Source organism: Bipolaris zeicola, assembly GCF_000523435.1.
Source record: "Bipolaris zeicola 26-R-13 unplaced genomic scaffold scaffold_38, whole genome shotgun sequence".
Taxonomy (NCBI): domain Eukaryota; kingdom Fungi; phylum Ascomycota; class Dothideomycetes; order Pleosporales; family Pleosporaceae; genus Bipolaris; species Bipolaris zeicola.
The window spans coordinates 1-14,420 of record NW_006912087.1 but is presented as its reverse complement, the minus strand read 5'-3'; the positions used below and the strand labels follow the sequence as shown (position 1 = coordinate 14,420).

The following is a 14,420-nucleotide window of genomic DNA, read 5'->3' as shown; positions in this document are numbered from 1 at the left end:
TATTCTTTTCCATCAGGTCAAGGCTATCATATTACAGTCCACCAATCAGACAGAGGCGACCTGAGTTGTCCGTTTTCTCTTCTCCAGCTTCCTACTCTACTTACCCCATGTGCTTCAAACCACTCCATGTACAGCCAATGGGAAAGGACAGCTACTGGAATTAGTAGCCTCACTTCTTTTTCTAGTGTGTACTATCAGGCACGGTTGTGGCACAACAAAGCCATAGCTCACACTGTTGAGTAATCTAGACCGCAAACCACCACACTCCCTAAATCACGTTTCCCCATCGTGATGGCCATCTCGCCTCTCGAATCGAATTGCCCAAATCATGCTCTCGTTTTTGTCTTTGACATTCGATGTGCACCCACTCCCTTCGAAGAGATATGCTGTCGGTCGTCGCACAACTAAAAACTAGCCAATCACAGCCATCTCCATGTCCTTTGTACGCTAGCCATCATCCTGGCTCAAGCGTCACAGCTTCAATCCTATTGTCAATACTCCGCTCAATCATCTGAGCACGTCGTAAGCCTTGCAGATACCTCTTGCTTTGTGGTATTCCAGCGGAAATCACCATATCACCTTTATTACTATTCGCGTCAGCTGCCAACCGTTTAGGAACGCGCTAATCGAGGGCTTGACTACTAGATCTGTATGTATGTATAGGAAGAATTCGTACACGCCACACTGATTTATTGTGATTGGTAGTTCTGGTACCTGCTCTCTTTGTGTCACATGACGCATCGTACCACGGAGGTCTAGACCGGTGTCGAAGCGTCCGCGGCCTTGAACGCTGCAAGGCGACTGTGCCTAGCATAACGCCTTGATTTCCCAGTACAGCCTTGTGCATATCCAAGACTCCGCTCCGCTGCCCAGAATTTCAGCAGGGAGCGCTTCGGAATGTCTACCAATCCCGCCCAATCCGCGCCAGTGGCGTCTCCAGACGATTCCGCGGTAGATGCTCGTAGCGGGCATGCGCCTGTGGCTACGAACGTCACAGTGTCGCACTCAGTACGACGGTACTTGGGTCTCAAACGCTTGGAGAAACTAGATCTACCATACCATCCCTTGTACGAAAATGCGGCGTCAGACCATAGGACGAGTTTAGTTGAGTTTTTCAACAGTCTCTTTACTGAAATCGAGCAAGTTGATTTTGACAAAGATCCGAAAGAATGCGGAATCTGGAGTCCCCAGACTAGGAGTGTGATGATGTCCCCACTGAACGCCACTGGAGATAGCAAGGAACTGCCAGTTCCTATCTCAGTCAAGAAACGCATCCTTACAATCAATCAGGAGCGATGGCTAGCCAGAACATCGACTCACAGTGATTCGCATGTCAAGTTTTCCGAATTGGCGCACTTGCTTGCACGAGAACATAGTCGCAACGAATATGTTTATACGCCCAGTGTCTTCGATGCTGTTGAGCTTCTGACATGGGGTCGAGAAGACTTGCTCACTGCTTTACGTGCATCAACGCATGGGGAAAGAATACATAATGTAGAGATGTCTAGTAAGTTACATCTAACAGTAGGGCATACAGGCCTTGCTGGCCTTATCGCCAGCCTACTGAACATACGTGCCATCTACTGCATGTGGTCATAAGAGCTTTGCTAACAACATACAGTCTTCCAGATGTTTCACGAAATGCCAAAGATCGCTGGTCGCGATCTTTTACAAGACCGTGTCTTCCATGTGCTAGTAGTCACTACTCAAACTAATCATCTTGAGAGCCCGGAGCTCGCTCGATCCTCGACTGTTCAGCTCCCAATTGACTTTGAGTCCTTCAACGATAGCGCCATAGTGAAAAGAAGCCATGTGAAGAAAACAGGATCATCAAAAACCTACCAGATTCCTCAAGGACATGAGAGTCCTGATTCAAAGCCTACTGACAAGCGGCTGCCGCATCAAGGAAAGAAGTTGACAGAGGGGAAGTATGCTTCGCTGGAACGGCTGATTTCAGCACCAAGGGGGCCACAATCTGATGTTGATGGTCTTGGTGATCATCGTTGGGACATGGTGGGTTTCACAAACAAACTTGGTGCATACATTGTGCTAACTTGGCACAGATGACTTTGAGTACTGCTGGGGGTCTAACACGCATCGCGCCGAAAAGCGTGCAGGAGAAAGAGACTCTGGTGGCGACCGCACAAGATGTAGAGTATGTTCTTGCGTACATTGCTGAGCAGCGGCGCTAGAGGTGCGGCTGAGGGGTGGGGGCTGTAAGTATTAATGGTAGTGCCAAAAGCGGCAAGGCTGAGGCCGAGCGAACCATATGTCGTGGCTGCGACACCATGCCACTTTGCGTACATTTTGACTCTAGTAGGCGGCCTTGCGCCTCATGCATACGAAGCATGGATTTGGAGAACCTGTCGTTTTGCTTTTCTGTATCTACCCGACTCATTAATGCCATCTTATCATTGTCCGCTGTCTTTGTGATCCATTGCTAGTACCTCCTGTGCGCTCCTTTGTGTGCTACACTTGTCGCGAGCTTAATCATACACGCAGACCCCTCAGCTCTCGTTGAAGCGCGCAATCTCGGTGAAGACATCGCCATGCAGAATTACGGACAAGCACCAGGCTACCAACAGCCAGGAAGCGCGACGGGCTTCGCAGGCCAGCAGAGCGCGCCCCCGCCAGTACCGCCGCCCCCACCGGGCTATGGAGGTATGAACATGCAGACCGAAGCTACCAAATGCCCATAGCAAGAGCTAACAGATGATCCCACAGCTTCCCAAGGATACCAGTCTGTTACTCCCCAATCGCACGGTCAATGGACTCCATCCACGCCCACCCCAACTCAGACGTCGAGCCCATGGAACCAATCGCAACCGCAGACTATGGGGGGATACAATCCGGGCACATATGGGACGATATCAGGCGCACAGCGGCAGTCGTATGCTCAGCAACAAGATGTGCCTCCCCCTCCTCCCCCAAAACCATACGGCTTTGCGGCGGCAATGCAACGACAGGAGCAGCAGCAGCAGCAGCAACAGCAGAATTGGGCCCAGCAGCCTCAGCAGCATGCCAACTTCACACCTCAACCCCAACAGGGAGGATACCCCAATCAGGGTCCTCCACAACAGATATACCCATACGTAGCTCCTCCGCCACCGCATGCGGGAAGACCAAGTTCGATATATGGTGCAATTCAGACACCCTCAACCCCAAGTGCTCCACCCGCGGCTTCTCAGCAAGCCCATGCAAATGTTATTCCAAACGAACAGCAGCCAGCATATGCCCCGCCATCTATACATGGAACAAGCGCCCAAGAGTACATGCCACCTAATCCCAATCTAGCAAATAGTATTCATGGCCCTCCTCCGCCGAATGCCCCGACATGGCAGCAGACACAACAACAACCGCTCCAGGGAGATACAAACCAGTTCACTTACACGAGGCCGGCTGTGGAGCAGAATCCTTACGGACAGGGAAACCAGAGTACACAATCTTCCTATCAAGCAGGGCAACCTCCACCACTTCCGCCGCGCGTTGGACAGCAGACGGGACAAGCTGCGCAAAATCAACCACCCCAGTACCATCACTATGGACATCAAGCACAGACCCAGTACCCACCGCAGACACAGACACCTGTACAATCGCAACAAACATCAACTCAGTTCCCACCACAGCAGCATGGCTACCAACAGCAACCATATCAAGGCCAAGCCGTCCCTGCTAGCCAGCAGCAGCAACAGTCATTTGCGCAGACACAGCATCTACCAAGTCAATATCATCAGCAACCACAACCGCCGACGTACGGACAAACTTCTTATGACCAGCAGGCCAGTTCCTTTCCACAACAGACACAGCCTCAAAATCAGTGGCAGCCTCCGCCGCCTCCAGATTCAGCTTACAATCATCACGTTGCACAAACATCTTATGAAGCTCCACAGACACCACAGCCAACCCAAGCCTCAAACCTCAACCAGCAGTATTCTCAAGTGCCAAATCAACCTGCTCAGGAGTCCAATTCATCTAACCAGACTAACACTGTCTCATCAAGCCCCTATGTATCACGTCCAAATAGCCAGCCAGTATCTCCAATATCCAATCGACCCAGTCTTAGCTACCCCTCTGGGCAGCATCCGCGCTATAGCCGTGCCGACTCTATAAACTCCGTTGCTTTCGCCAAATATTGTGCCCAACGCGCCGAAAGCAAAACGGCGTCTCCAAAACCCACGATACAAAAGTTTTCAACACCACCTCCACCGCGTGACGAAAAGTCAACATTCAGTGCATTGGCCGCTGGCGGCCCTTCGGATTGGGAGCACTTGGGTGGTAGTGAGGAGATTGATGATGAAGACCTTTTTCGTACGAAGCCGGAGAGAAAAGGGACTGAGATTGCCCAACCAGATAGCATTGAACTGCCAGCACACGTTCCATCCCCTCCATCAACACACGGCTTCCCAAGTCCTGCAGTATACCCCACACATCCAGGATCAAGTGATTCAGTAGAGAGATACATGCCTACACCTCCTTCTGTCGTGGCACACCCTAGCGAACGACGTTCACCAAGTTCCACCCCTGAGGGTTTTGTCGTGGAAGATGCGATCGTAGCGCCCTTGAGAACTACTCCTAAACCCACAGAGGGTTCACGACATCCCCGAGATCAGTTCAAAGGAGCGTCATCGCCTTCGAATCAGCATACCCCAATTCAATCAAAATTCTTGCACGAAGGGCAACCGGGTGGTATTCCCTTTGGTCTGGCGAGCCCTGCTAGTACCGCTTATGCTGCAGAACTCAAGGCAAAAGACGAACTCATCGATCAATTGCGCGCAGAGTTGCAACAGCAGATTGATCAGCGCCGCACCGAGTCCGAGACCTTCAAGGCTGAACGAGAGAAATTGGAATCTGAGTTCGACGCCGCAAATATCCATGCAGCGGATGAGAGGGATGTTTTGTTGGCGCAAATTGAGAACATGAAGATAACAGCAGACCAAGCTAATGCTAACTCTGAGGCCGTGGTCAAAGAAAAAGGTCTAACTATCGACAGACTGAAAGAAGATATGGAGGGGAAGGATAATAATCTCGAAGAGCGCGACAGTACTATTGCCGAGCTGAGACGCCAGCTCGAAGATGAAAAGACGAAGGAGCTGCCGAAGCCAACTGCAGCAGATCTCATTCCAGACCTTGACCCGTGGTATGTAGGCTCATTAGAGAGGTACATCGCTATGCTTCGTGGTGAGGCAATGGAACCACAGGTCCAGGAAAAGATTAAGATATTCAAGGCTTTCGTGAAAGCTGAGGCGAGTTTCAGAGGAATCCCACTTTTCGACGCCCCGCCCCAAGATCCAGCAGTCGAACCGGCGGCTTCGATACAACCTGAGCAGGTTTCGGAATCCCACAGCAACTCCAAAAGCTCTGGTGTAAGACGGGATCTGAAAGTACAAGTCCTGCCGGACGTAGCGCAACATGATGACTATGATTATAGTCCAGGTGGAAGGCCCATCATATCGCGGAAACCAACATTACCTCTCATGGACATTACGCAGATGCAGCCCCAAACTGCACCCTCTGTGCAATCCACCACTATTCTGACCCCAACGAGCTCAATCGATGATGACATGAACAAAACACCAATTCAGTCTCATCCTGAAGAACCGTTACAATCACAATATAAGGCCTACGTGCCGCCGAACAGAAACCCTGAAGACCCCCTGCCCTTGCGACATAGGCAAACGATGTCTTTCATGAACACACCAAGCGGAGCTTCGTCATCGGGCCTTCATAGGGGTCATGATGAGATCTTCTTTGGAGCGGGTCAGCCGGATGCTCATGCATCTGCAAACAATTCTCCCCATAATGAGAGCGAAGACTCTATTCTTCCATTGAATATAAAACCACATAGCCCGACCTCAGTCGCACCTCCGCACAAAAACGATCCGAACAAATACCTCGCCGGACTTCTCCCACGACAGCTTGAGAGCAAACCTAGCCATCGAATTCAGAAGCTCAGGGCCAACCTATTAGGTGTAGGAAATGGGCTGGTCAAGATGAAAGAGCTTACGGGCACATGGGAAAAGACAACATCTCTCAACCGGCGGAAAAATGACGATGCACGTCGAAAGCGCCAGGAAGAGAACGAGGAGCACAATGACGACTTATTCAACAATGATGAAATCTCGTATGCGGAAATGAAACAATTAGAAGAAGAATTCAAGAAGAAGGAAGTAGAGCTTAAAACACAAGAGGTGCAAGAGGAATACAAGAGCTACATGGAGACCGTGTTCAACCCAGTCTATAACGGACTTCAAGCAGAAATCAAGCAGCTGATGGATCTATACGACGAGGCCCAACATCTACTCCAAACTTCTGTGTCCGGCATCAAGAGTCTCGAAGGTGGCGATCCCCCCAGCACCGAAGACTGTCTCGAGCTCCTAGAAGACATACACAAGCAAGCCGAAAAGCGGCACGAGGGCATCGTCCGCATCGTCGCCGAGCGTGACCGCCTCTACAAGAAAACCGAGATCCAGCCCCTCTACGCCGCCGGCAAAATTAGCGCAATGAAAGACCTAGAAAAGCATTTCGAAGCGGCAGAGAAGCAGGCTATCCTAAATGCCAAGCGTGAAAAGGAAAGACGTATCACCCACCTCGTCAACTTTGTAGAAGATATCGTTGTTCATGCTCTGAGCACCAAACACGACGAAATCGACAACATCCTCGCTGCTATCAAGCGCCTAGACGAGAGCACCGGTGATCCAGATACCCTATCCCACGCCCACTCCACCCTCGAGGCCCTCAAGCACTCTTCAAAGGCACTGCTATCTCTCTTCAACGACCTTGAAATCGAACTCAACAGCGCTGCCGCAGACGCTGCCATCGCGCAGGCCGAAAGCGACAAGAGCGGTGCGGCGCGGGTGCGCGAGTTGCAGGCTGAGAAGAAGGAGGCGGAGAAGAAGTTGGTGGATGAGTATACGAGGAGAGTAGGAGTTTTGGAAAGTGATGAGGCGGCGATTAAGGCGTTGGTTGCGAGTAAAATGCGTAAAGGAGATTTGGTTGAAAGTAAAATGCACAAGGGAAATGGAGATGGTGAGAAGGAGGAGCGGTTGCGTATGGCGCTTGAAGAGGCGAAGAGGAGGAATGGACATGCTTGATTGAGATTGAGTATGAAAATTGAGATGTGATATATTTCTGACATTGCGTTTTCCAGCGATAATTTCTTGAATCTTTACCTATACTACACCCAATTCCATCATATCACCCATCACGGGACATTCCTCCTCGTCATCCTCATCCTTGCCCTTCCAAATGCGTCCTTCGATCAATCCCCAGTCTCTCCTGAAAATACTCTCCAACCCCCCACTCCCTCTCCTCCTCCCCGCCTTCCTTCCTCAAATGCGGCAAAACACTCACCCTAGCATCCTCATCCGGACTAAAGAAAAACGGCATACTATACCTCTCCTTCCCCCCTGTATTCCTAACCCGATGCACAGTACTCATCCACTCCCCGCCCGTGACCAGCTTGAGAAAATCGGCAATATTAACTACAAAAGCGCGGGGTTGGTGGTGTACGGGGACCCAAATGCCATTTGCATTGAGCACCTCGAGTGCGGGATAGGAAGTATGTGACTGGCATACGAGGGTGAACCAGCAGAAATCCGTGTGCGCGCCTATTCCGACGTCGGACTCGCGTTGCTGGGGGGGATAATGTACGGCGCGGACGTTGGTCATGGGGTGCGAGGTTATTTTGTCAAAGTGGGTTTCGGGGAGGGACAGGGCGAGGGCGAAGATGCGCAGGAGACGCTTGCTGAAGGTGAACATGGCGCGGTAGTAGCGGTAGAGTGCGGGTCGCCAGAAGAGGGCTGAGGGGTGTGTGGGCCATTGGTTGCGCGGGGTTTGAGGGAGCGGGGAGGGGGTGGAGGAGAGCAGGGAGAGTTGTTCCGGATCGGTGAAGTCTTCGCCCATTAGGAAGCCTTCTTTGAGATCTATGGAGTGTGTATGTGTGAGAATTTGGAGTAAGAGTAACTAGAGAGAGAGAGAGAGAGAGACATACCACCTCGTGTACTGGGATCCAGTTTTCCCTCCAAAAACGCCTCGTAGCCTCTAAACTTCTCCGTCTTCTGGTTATGCGTCTCCATCTTGACGTCGGTGGGGAGGGCAAAGTATTTCTGCAGGGCGGCAAAAGTGTCGTCGAGTATTTGTTCGTCTACGCCGTGGTTTACGGCGTAGAAGAAGCCAACGTCTCGACAGGCTGCGCCTACTTCCTTGGCTAGCTCTTTTCGGTCTTCAATGTTGTCAGAGTATATGCGCTGAAAGTCAATCTTGGGTAGGGCGTTGAATGTTTCCTTTGCTTCGGCTCCCTTGAGTACGCGCCGTCGACCCGGTACGCCGCCGTCATGGTAGTGGACCCAGGTCTCAGACTGAGTTTCTGCTGTTGTAGTAGTCGACATGGTTGCTTAACGATCTTACAGCCAAGATACTCCAAATAAGTTGGAATATAGTAATAATTCACGAATGCAAGTTGGCCGCGCAAAATGGAAAAGGTATATACCATATGTAGAAAGCAAACAGACGGAAGGCGCCGCAACTACACACACATACATACACTCTCTCTCCCCACCATCACCACCATCATTATCCACCCCACCTGCTTGCTGTAGCTACGAAGATCCCGCAGATGCAGGACTAGAAATGCTGTATCAAGCCAATTGGGACAGACCACGTCGTGGGGCAAGGCGTAATCATTGTGGCAAAAGCGAACCACACCTACATGAACTGTACATTTCCCCCTCCCTTTCAGGTCAGAGGACGGGTGGGACGTAATCCAAGACAATGTACATAGACGGCCGCTGCATCTTTCGGAGAAGAGCGACTGGGTGTGCAGACACGCCCCCCTTGCTTTCACGAATCCTGATCCTAAATGCACGGGCGGAGGGGGTGTCCTTAGCAGGCATTGACCGATGGGCGGGTTGAATGTTAAAGTGGGTGTGTGGACAAGTTGAACTACCAAAAGCGGTATGCAAAACTACTCGCACACCGCGGAGAGGGTTTGGAAAAAAAAAGAGGCCAGAGCCAGGTTACGGGGGGATGAGGAAGGGCCCTTGAATAAAGTACTCGTCAGTGCTCTTCCGTTGTTATTTTCTCAACTTGTCAACTTATGAAACAACTAGTGTCTTTTTGCACAGCTTTCTTTCAAACGTGCTTTGGGGGGGGGCGGACGACCGCCCATCTGCAGCCACGGCACTTTTGCCGAAGAGACCCTTGCCCGAGTGGCTGGTCCTCCCAGATGATCTTTACGCCAATGACGAAAACTTCCAGATTGGTATAGCAATATCGACTGGCCATCGGAGTTGAGCGCGCTTGGACTGTACATATATACCGTGCAGGCACTACTAGCGCTTCTGCGGAAGGAGAAGGGGTGCTTGGTCCTGGCAGGTTTGTATTCATACGACTCGGTAAGTTATGAGTGTATAATACGCATTGATACTATAAGTGGACAGATGGCATCTTAACAAAAGACGATTCATTAATAACGCGGCGTGTGTAGTGGATGAAGGCGGCGCATGCGTCAGGTAGTACGTAGGATTTATTGCCCCACAGTGGGTAAAGCGTCATGAATCCCCGCCTCCCCGCGCCCTCGCTCTTGGTCTTGGGGGCCGTGGCCGTGGCCGTGGCCGTGGCCCCAAGATCCCTAGACTTAGGGCTTGCATCTCAAAAATAGTAGCATGCCGATGCAAACACGATTCAAATATGCATAAGTGGGTCTCCGTTTTGGGATAAAAAAAGGGCATCCGTGTGTTATGTATTATGTGGACTTTGGAAGGTTTAAGAACAAAAAAAAGAAACAATTGCCGTGACATATTTGAACAGATAACATGCTGATGTATTCATCGATCGTGCATCGATAGTGAGGCGATTTGTAGATCGTTCGGGGTAATAACTAAAGCAGAACTCCTTTTTTTTTATAAACCCATCTATTACTTATCGAGAATAGCCAAAAACCCCCTGGGTATATTGTGAAATGCAAAAAGTCAACAAACAAAAGCCGCAGTTGAAGCTTTCAAGGGACACGCAACTGATGCTGACTGCGGCATTTGGCAAAAAAAGTTTATTTCTTTCCCAGCTTATGCAAGAGATCCTTGCCCTTGCCCAGGAGACCCTTTGCAGCAACATTGTCGTCGTGTTTGGCTTCGTCGCTCTTGCCCGGTGCAGATGTGTCATTACTGATGACGTTGGCTGCGCCTCCTCGGCCGTAGTGTTTGGGGCCTGCAGTCTCTGGTTGTGGTGAGCCCTCGACGTCTTGAGCAGCGCGCGCAATCTCAGGGCGCTCGGGGTCGTTGCGAGCCATGTTTCCAGTTCCGCCCCGACCGGTCGTGTAGGTGTCGCCCTTGAGTGTCGGTGTGACGAGGTCTTCTGGCTTGGGATAGTTTGTTGGGTCGTCTTTTGCAATGTTGCCTTGTAAGGGGTCAGTATAGGCACCAAGAAAATCTCTATGCAGCAAGCGACAGCCCGCATACGACCACCAGGCTTCCACACTGATTAGAGCCTGGATGCGCTATTTGTAAAATTTCTCAGACTCAGCAGCCCGTCAAGCTGACGCTGCGAAATTGTGCTTATCAAAGACTCAGGAGAATATAAGCAACTTACCAGCACCTCCGCGTCCATGTGAGGCCACGCGCTGGTTATCTGTCGGTCGAGTTGCCATGTTCAGGGAGGATTCGGTCAGAGAGTGTATGTGAGAGTTCGTAGGTGGAATTGGCGGTCGCAAGATGACGAGGTAGCGACTGGTGCAGAGAAAAGGAAATCAACAAAGACCCAAGGGATGAGGCGATGGAAGCCACCTAGCACGTCTTATATTGCACACTCGCTTGGCTCCTTTGCAAGCAGTAAGCTGGGCGTCGACTCAAGACTTTTCGAGGGTGCTGGTCCGGTTCGCGCCAGGAGGACCATATTTTCTCGAGCACCATTGTCGTTAGCACCAGTAGCCTTGTCGGGCCTGGGCACGACGCGCCAAAGAGTGCTCAACCGTGTGTGATTTGGCGGCGCCTTGCCCTCTGACCTGTCGAGTCTTCCGTGCCTTGTGCGTGCGTGACTCTTTTTTGGAGTTTCTGTGACTAAGTTTTTAATTCATCGGGCGGGGTCGACAGACCCAGGCGGGGAAATGCTGTAGTCTGCCATGAGGTGACACGGCTCCAAAACCAAGCGAATGTGGATATAGGAGAGCGTTTCTTTGGTACAAAGAAAAATCAGGGTGCACTAGGGGTTTTTGACGGTGACATGATTGCGAGTACTTGTTATCTTGAGTGCCAGCGCGTGACGCAACCAGCATGCATGTACGCATACGTACGCAGGTGGGCGTGTAATGCCATTACTTACCATCTGTGCCGAGGCCGTAGGCGGCAGCGTGGGGGGGGAGGGGGGGAACGAGTGCGAGAACGATGCACCAAAGGTTCCACTTCTTCTCCTCCACCTCAAACTTGACAGCTCCATTGCGCAACGTGTATTTGTATTCTTGCTCTTCAAATTGTGGCGTGTTACATGTTTTCTCTGGGCACAAAGTTTCAACACGATCGACGGTAGCATGTTTCAAGCTGTATGTTTTGTATTGTTCTAGCGGTTACGCAAACCGTTCTTGAACTATTCGGCCAACGACGCCGGAAGCTATAGTAGTACAGTATAGGAAAAAAAACGCTTCTCCAAACTTCATGAAACTGCCAATCAACTCGGCTAAAATCTTAGCGATGCATATCCCGTGCGAGGTGATCGCCCTCGCTTCTTCAAATGACAACGCCGTCTATGCATCCCAAAAGAGACTGCTTCAAATACCCAAATATACCCTCGCGTCTGTGTTTCGCAAAAGATAACAAGAAAAGCCCAAACGCCGAAGATGTATTCCAATGTACAGGTTGGTGTGACAAGCCGTTGCCGGAAATCTAATCGCTCAAATAACAGGGAAAAAAAGAGTTGTTGTTGTACAGTGCGTGTAAGAGGTGTTGGTAGGTAGGTCTTTTTACGCTGGTGCGGTGCCATTGACAAATGCAATGGAATCGGATGGTCCAATTGGAGGAAGTATTGGATGTGTAAACTGAAGCATGTTAGAATGCGTTGGTGGTGGTAATGTTGCTAGAGAGCCGGACGTACTCGGACAGAAGAGTCTTGGTGGCATTTAACCTCCATCTCGGGGCTGAGGGCCGTCACCGGCCATGAAGCACAGCATTGCTGAAGATTGTCTTGGTCGAGCACCTGGATGAGGAGCTCCTCCGTCTCTGGGTTGGGGGTCGCCGTAGGAGAGGTTGAGAGTTTGCATGTCAAGTCTCATAGTGATGATGATGATGATGTGTGTGTTCAAGCTTGAGTGTGAAGATGTGTGTGTAGTATTAATATTTGTATTGTAGTGATGTGATGATGGTAGTAGTAATATACAGTCTATCGAAGGTACAAAGGGAATATAAAGAGCATGGAAATCCTGAGGCCTGTCATAAAACCAGCAGCCTACAAAAACAGGCAATGACTGCCTTCTCCAGGCGGTGACGCAGAGGACCATATGGCATTCCGCCCCAGGTGATGGAATTGGACTTGCGAAGGACGATAGACTGCGCCCTGTGCGGGAAGGAGGGCGGGCGGTGATTGGCGGGTGCCCTGACGAACAAGGCGACCACCAGGCTGCAAAGTCGAGTAGCGGCATTCTGGAAGACTCAGAATGCAGTCACACCGAGGGTGACTGGTTTAGTCGACCGGGAGTGCTGCGCAAAAGCGCCGGCGTCGAAGTGCGCATCGTGTGCTAAGGCAATACTCGCAGGCAGAAAGGGCGCTGGGTGGGGCGTGTGAATGGTGAACCAAGGTTCGTTGCCTGGGCTGGTGCAAGCGGCGGCCCCCAAATGGTGCACAGCCGCAGCAAAGCCACTGAGCCGTGGCAGACACGGCAGACTCGAGGCACTCTGCGAGTTTGGCCCCGTTGATAAGTAGGGAGCGGGCAGCCCCCAAGTGCTCCGGCGAGCGACGAAGAGCGAGTTTTGAGTCGAGTTGCTGCAATGACGGCGGATTCGGTCACCGGACCCTGACACAGCCCATTGTAGCAGCACAAGCAGCACTTTCCGAATTGGGCGGCAAAGTGCTGCGCCCCGGAGGACCATGTCGTCGTGGGATACGCATCCAGGGCGGACTAGCGGAATGCCCTGCAAACCGCAAAAGCGCGCGCAACAAGATGGTGGTGGTGGTGATGGTAGTGGTGGTGACGAGGAAATGGAAGTCGCTTGCTGAGACAAAACATATGATGGGCGTGCTGAGGTGCAGGGTAATTGGGGGAGTTGATTGGGCATGGTGGCGCAGCCATCCATTCATTTTTCCCAATGGGGAATTGGTTTTCCTGAGGCACCATGTCAGTCACTGGAACTAAGGACCACGAAGGACTTTATTTTATTTTATTTTTTGGAAGGGGGGTGCGGCTGCAACTTACTGCCACCATCTCCAGGGGGGCCGCTGCCATCGGGCATCTTGGGCTTGTTTGTGGCGAAGAGCATGGTTGTGATTGTGATTGTTGTTGTTGTTGTTGGTGGTGGTGGTGGTGGTGGTGGTTGATGTTGGGATGGGGTGAGTGAAATGGTAGTGGTAGTGTAATAGTAGTAAAGTATTGTAAGTGGTGATGGATGCGAATGTCCTGATTTGGGCGGGCGTAAGAGTGTTTATGAATGGGGAGGGGACAAGACTATGTCTGAGACTTTAAGATTGACAAAGGCGGCTTTTGGGTTTGTCGAGCAGCGGTGCAGCGGGAGTATCAGTAGTTGTGACAGTGGACCGATAGTTGGGACATATATATTTAACTCGCAAAGTCATGGTCCTTCAGCATCACCATCGACTGACGTCTACGCTTGGCCATGGGCTCGATGATGCATTCACGGGGCAACGGACGGGCCAGACGGGCACCCAGCGAGTACGTGGCCCTTTTCGGCGCAAGTCTGGAGCACATGTCGGGCGAAGTGAAGCAATTGCACATTGCTTCTCTGGGATGAGTCTTGTGCGGTGGATGCGAAAGGGGATGCAACGAGACAGAGCCGGCGCCCCCACTCTCTGGGGGTGAAACAGCCAATCGCCGCCCGGCTGAGCCTTCCCGGCGTCTCAAAGCGTCGTCGACAAGACTGAGGGCCGTGCGCGGATAACATAAGCGGTCGCGTGTTTGTGAGGAGGGCCCTGCTGACGAGGCTGGGCTTGCTTGCTTGCTTCACTCTGTCCACAACGCGCCCGTGTGTCATGGACCACCACCACCAACCACTGCCACTGCCACTCCCTGCCACGGCTCCCAGCCCGCCACGCCCGCCTTTCTAGATGCCTTCTCCTTTGGTCCCATGCCGTCATAGGGCCCTTTCACCCTTCTCTCTTGATCCCTATCCTATCCCTCTCCCTCTCCCTTCTGTCTTGTGCTCTCGGGCCTCCACCAATGCGTTGTCACTCACGTTCTGGCCAGCCACGCTATCCATCCACCCCCC

At 51.7% G+C, this 14,420-nt stretch overlaps 6 protein-coding genes across 6 annotated transcripts; 2 read left to right on the top strand and 4 right to left on the bottom strand.

The window, feature by feature from the left end:
- Positions 1-897: 897 nt before the first annotated feature.
- COCCADRAFT_90863 (uncharacterized protein) lies at positions 898-2,192 on the top strand (the record flags this gene model as incomplete). Its single annotated transcript, XM_007712071.1, has 3 exons — positions 898-1,507; positions 1,622-2,013; positions 2,064-2,192. 3 exons carry the CDS (start codon positions 898-900, stop codon positions 2,190-2,192), a joined length of 1,131 nt encoding a protein of 376 aa, XP_007710261.1.
- Positions 2,193-2,549: 357 nt separating this feature from the next.
- On the top strand, positions 2,550-7,091 carry COCCADRAFT_90853 (uncharacterized protein; the record flags this gene model as incomplete). Its single annotated transcript, XM_007712070.1, has 3 exons — positions 2,550-2,661; positions 2,725-3,587; positions 3,645-7,091. The coding sequence occupies 3 exons, from the start codon at positions 2,550-2,552 to the stop codon at positions 7,089-7,091; spliced, it is 4,422 nt and encodes a 1,473-aa protein (XP_007710260.1).
- A 136-nt stretch (positions 7,092-7,227) lies between these two features.
- Positions 7,228-8,387, bottom strand: COCCADRAFT_3327 (uncharacterized protein; the record flags this gene model as incomplete). The annotated part of the gene is made up of 2 exons (XM_007712042.1): positions 7,228-7,922; positions 7,991-8,387. The coding sequence occupies 2 exons, from the start codon at positions 8,385-8,387 to the stop codon at positions 7,228-7,230; spliced, it is 1,092 nt and encodes a 363-aa protein (XP_007710232.1).
- A 742-nt stretch (positions 8,388-9,129) lies between these two features.
- On the bottom strand, positions 9,130-9,384 carry COCCADRAFT_90791 (uncharacterized protein; the record flags this gene model as incomplete). The annotated part of the gene is made up of 1 exon (XM_007712069.1): positions 9,130-9,384. One exon carries the CDS (start codon positions 9,382-9,384, stop codon positions 9,130-9,132), a length of 255 nt encoding a protein of 84 aa, XP_007710259.1.
- A 661-nt stretch (positions 9,385-10,045) lies between these two features.
- On the bottom strand, positions 10,046-10,642 carry COCCADRAFT_24600 (uncharacterized protein; the record flags this gene model as incomplete). The annotated part of the gene is made up of 2 exons (XM_007712055.1): positions 10,046-10,392; positions 10,585-10,642. The coding sequence occupies 2 exons, from the start codon at positions 10,640-10,642 to the stop codon at positions 10,046-10,048; spliced, it is 405 nt and encodes a 134-aa protein (XP_007710245.1).
- Positions 10,643-12,632: 1,990 nt separating this feature from the next.
- COCCADRAFT_24599 (uncharacterized protein) lies at positions 12,633-13,457 on the bottom strand (the record flags this gene model as incomplete). The annotated part of the gene is made up of 2 exons (XM_007712054.1): positions 12,633-13,219; positions 13,394-13,457. The coding sequence occupies 2 exons, from the start codon at positions 13,455-13,457 to the stop codon at positions 12,633-12,635; spliced, it is 651 nt and encodes a 216-aa protein (XP_007710244.1).
- Positions 13,458-14,420: the final 963 nt, after the last annotated feature.